This window comes from Oryzias melastigma, linkage group LG19, assembly GCF_002922805.2.
Source record: "Oryzias melastigma strain HK-1 linkage group LG19, ASM292280v2, whole genome shotgun sequence".
Taxonomy (NCBI): domain Eukaryota; kingdom Metazoa; phylum Chordata; class Actinopteri; order Beloniformes; family Adrianichthyidae; genus Oryzias; species Oryzias melastigma.
Window position 1 is genome coordinate 24,043,532 of NC_050530.1, and position 3,825 is coordinate 24,047,356.

General features: G+C 43.1%; 2 protein-coding genes across 2 annotated transcripts in view; one reads left to right on the forward strand and one right to left on the reverse strand.

Annotated features, from left to right (window-relative positions):
- Window positions 1-2,513, forward strand: part of LOC112154232 (wings apart-like protein homolog) — a 22,541-nt gene extending 20,028 nt beyond the window's left edge. Inside the window, exons 19-20 of the mRNA XM_024285021.2 lie at window positions 1,014-1,109; window positions 1,875-2,513. Of these exons, the coding sequence (XP_024140789.1) occupies window positions 1,014-1,109; window positions 1,875-1,940 (162 nt within the window). The 3' untranslated portion in view covers window positions 1,941-2,513. The remainder of the gene's footprint in view (window positions 1-1,013; window positions 1,110-1,874) is intronic.
- Window positions 2,027-3,089, reverse strand: atoh1c (atonal bHLH transcription factor 1c). Its single transcript, XM_024285022.2, has one exon. The coding sequence runs from the start codon at window positions 3,044-3,046 to the stop codon at window positions 2,597-2,599; it is 450 nt and encodes a 149-aa protein (XP_024140790.1). The 5' UTR covers window positions 3,047-3,089; the 3' UTR covers window positions 2,027-2,596.
- Window positions 3,090-3,825: the final 736 nt, after the last annotated feature.

Here is a 3,825-nt window from a genome sequence, read left to right on the forward strand (position 1 = left end):
TGGTTTTTTCTTCTTCATTATGCATTTTTTGGCCCCTGCGACTTATACTCCGGTGCGACTTATAGTCCGAAAAATACGGTAGTCGATTTTAATCGCAATGGTTTTTAACCTAATAATTGCTGTTAAAAGCCTCACTTTTAGGTATTTTATTTAAGTTTGTGACATTGTGATGCAGTAAAAGATGAAAATAGAACTAAATATGTCCTTTTTTTTTCAATCTTGTACAAATAAAATAAAAAATAAGAATCCTCAGGTCCAGAGTTTTGTAATTTACCACATCAAAACAGTGGGAAGACTTTTCTGAGCAATCCAAAAATATTGAGCACAAACTTCTTATTAATACCATAATTCAAATGATTATGACATTATTCCACAGTTTACCACAACAGCATGACAGTAGAAAAACATTAGTGTGATGTTATGGTTTCCTTTAACCCGTTTTTGTTGAATTTGATCATTTTAAAGACTGGGATGAAGCAGAAAAGAAAAAGAGAATCTAAGAAGGAAGAAACGAAACACAGCGGAGGAATTGAACTATTAAGACTTTATTTTATAAAATAAACTTTTGCTTCATTATCTGGACAAAAACAAGTGTTAATCTTTCTTCTTCTGACCTATCTTGATAATGGGAGTTTTGCCACAAAGTACTAAAGTACTTCTGGTAAGAAGGTTCAAATATGTATTTCCCTGAATGAAATGAAAACAAATTATTTACATTCTTTAAGTCAATTTCTGGATTTTTTTTTTGTGATTTTCTGTCATGACTTAATCGTTAAGCAATAGATGGTAATTTTCTGCTTAAAAGGGCAAACCCACAAAATTAGCAAAGGATCAAAAACTTGTTTCCTCTTTAGGACTTTTCTAGAAGGCTGTGAGCTTCTGTGCAGAGAAACCTTTAAATCAGATGCCACAAGAAACCTAAAATAATGTTGTTAGTGCACATATATTAGTGCACATGGCAGCCCAGAAGTTCCCCCAGAATGATTCCAGAGCTTCTGTCTTGTGTGATGCAGATGAATGTGACTACTGTGAGAGAAAACCTGCCCAGAGGAGACTTCTCCATCATGACGGAGATGCTGAAGAAGTTCCTCAACTTCATGAACCTCACTGTGAGTATCGCCTTCATCTGATCAGATACTCTCCAGAACCTGTGTCCTGACCGCTTAGGTCACGTGTGTCAAAGTCTAGGCCCGGGGGCCGGGTCCGGCCCTCCAGATCACTTTACTTTGTTGATGGCCCAATGTTATCTTGCACTTATTTCTAACTATAATTTTGACAAAATATATTTTTATGGAGAGTAAAATATAAAAACTATTTAAGGTTTAAGTTGATTTATTCTGGAATAATATTTGTCTTTTTATTATTCATAATTATGTTAAGTTACGGTTGTAAAGTTTTAAAAATTGTCATTCTGCAGCTTTTTGGACTATTTTGGCATTTACTAAGATTTTTTTAAGCTATTCTGAAGTGTAGCTAATATTTCAGCTACATGCTAGCTGGTTTGGCTAATTTAAGGTTTTTTTGTTTGTTTTTTAAGCTAATTTGGATTTTAGCTGATATTTTAGCTGGCTATCAGCTTCAGCGTTTTTAGCTATCATTTTCAGCATCTTCATCTATCAGCACTAGCATCTTCAGTGGTCAAATTCAGCTTACAGTATTCACACTAGCATTATCACAGGTAATGCTGTATATCTAGTTCATAATTACCGGTAGGTTAAAACGTTGCGATTCTAAAGTTTTAAAATGTATTTTTAGACTGTTCAATAAATGTTCATCCTGTTCGGCCCGCGATCTAAGGTGTGTTTTGGATTGTGCCCCGTGTGCGATCGAGTTTGACCCCCCTGGCTGCGATCCTTCTGATTGTGTGTCCGCAGTGTGACGTCGGCACAGCAGGACAGAAGTCCATCTCCAGGATCATCGACTATCTGGAGCATTGCTGAGGCCCCCCCACCAGCTGCTGTGCTTTAATGTTGCTTCACCCCCACTCCTCCATCCTCTCCTCTTTCAGTGAATTCCAGTGTTTGAGTTTTTTTTAGTGTTGAGATTTTATTCAGATCTGACTGAAGGCTTTAACTGCAACTGTTAGACTACATTTCCCATCATACCTCTGAGGCATCTCACAATACTGCTGAGAAAGACCTTTTATGAATGAAAAAGTGCCCCCCCCCCAGACACAGGAGAAAGCCATGATTTTAGATTTGTGTCATTTCTGCCTGAAATTTTTACCTTCATGAGTAAATATTTTTTCCAGAGCTCAGCGGGAAGAAAACACACAAAAAAATGTTTTAGTTTGACAACAGTTTTACTCTCACAGGAAGCAGCATTTGTACATATATGCTGTAAATACACTGCGGGGGGGTCAATCGAGTCTTAACTCTACTTTTGTGAATCTATTTTTCATTTTCTAAGCGCGTGCTTGTTATGCACGGAGGATAGCTGCACCTTTGTACTGATTTCAGGGCGTGTGTCTCACCTGTACAGTCTTCAAAGAATAAAGCTTCATACTTTTAGTAGCCCCGCCCCCTTGTTTGTTTCAGCGCACGCGCATCCCTCATTTCACAGAAAAATTAAAAAGTCCTCTTGATGATGAGAGTCTTCAAGTGTCACTTTGGCACGCGCTGTCCCCCGCGTGCTCCTGGGGCGCGCGCGCTCCGTCGTGCAGCAGCTCGCTGAGCGTGCTGATGTAGATCTGCGCCATCTGCAGCGTCTCCGCCTTGGACAGCTTCCTCTGCAGGTTGGGGATGACGCTCCGCAGCCGGTCGAACGCCACGTTCAGGCCCAGCATCCGCCGCCTTTCGCGCGCGTTCGCGGCCAGCCGCCGCCGCCGCTGCGCGCGCTCCAGGGCGCACTGGTCCGGCGGCAGGAGCCGCAGCGCGCCGCCGGAGGGGCACACGCGCAGCTCCACCACGCACGGACCGTCGCTGCAGTCGCTGTCCGGGCCGCTGCTCGCCGAGGTCTGACTCCGCTGCAGCAGCGCGTGCACGTCCGCGGGGCACAGCCCCTTCTGAGACTCCAATGGGACCACAATGGTTTTACGCGCCGGCATGGCTCCTCCGAGGCGCAGGGGACTCTCCAGCCCCGCGCTTCAGGGGGACATTTATGTAGCAGAGTGACACGCGCACGCGCGTGGCGTGCTCCGGGGGCGTGGAGGAGGTCGTGTGCTGCTTAATGAACAGAGCGGCGGGAGGTCCATCAAAAGAGGATTAGACGCGTCTGAGTGCACGCTTTGGACGGGTCCGGGGGGAGGAGCCACGTGCACGCGCTAGCGCACGCGGCTGCGCTTCTGTTGGAAAGATCTGACCTTTAAATGAGGAGACAGATTTTCTGAAATCGATGCTTCCAACAAAGTTTTACACAAAGCTTGATGGAGCGACCCGTGTTTGAGTTGACCTTTAACCTCTTTGTCTTTTCAAGCTCCTCTTTCCTCCTGAACTCACACCAGAACAACTTCCTCTAAACGCAATGTTTCTAAAGTTTGGTCCTCATTCTAACTTTTTCTTCTTTTATGACAGCAATGGACTTGACCATCAGTCTCCAACCTGCCGCTGTGGAGCCACATGCGACTCTTTGATCCCTCCGTTTTGGCTCTTTGGTGGAAGAAAAATAAAAGTTTTTAACTTTAAAGATCAACTGTAAAGTGAAAATTAAAGTAATAAATTAAACTAACTCAGGGGTCTGCAACCTTCAACACTTTTGGAGTCATTCAGGTCGAATTCTCTCCAACCAAAACCCACAGTCTTCACTCAGCCTTTAGAAAAATAAAATACTGATTTATGTTTATGCTACTGATATGATACATTTAAATCAATTATTGTGTTTTTTTTG

What these genes read in the sequence shown, in the direction of transcription:
- atoh1c (XM_024285022.2), bottom strand. Translation starts at nt 3,046, where the DNA reads ATGCCGGCGCGTAAAACCATTGTGGTCCCATTGGAGTCTCAGAAGGGG.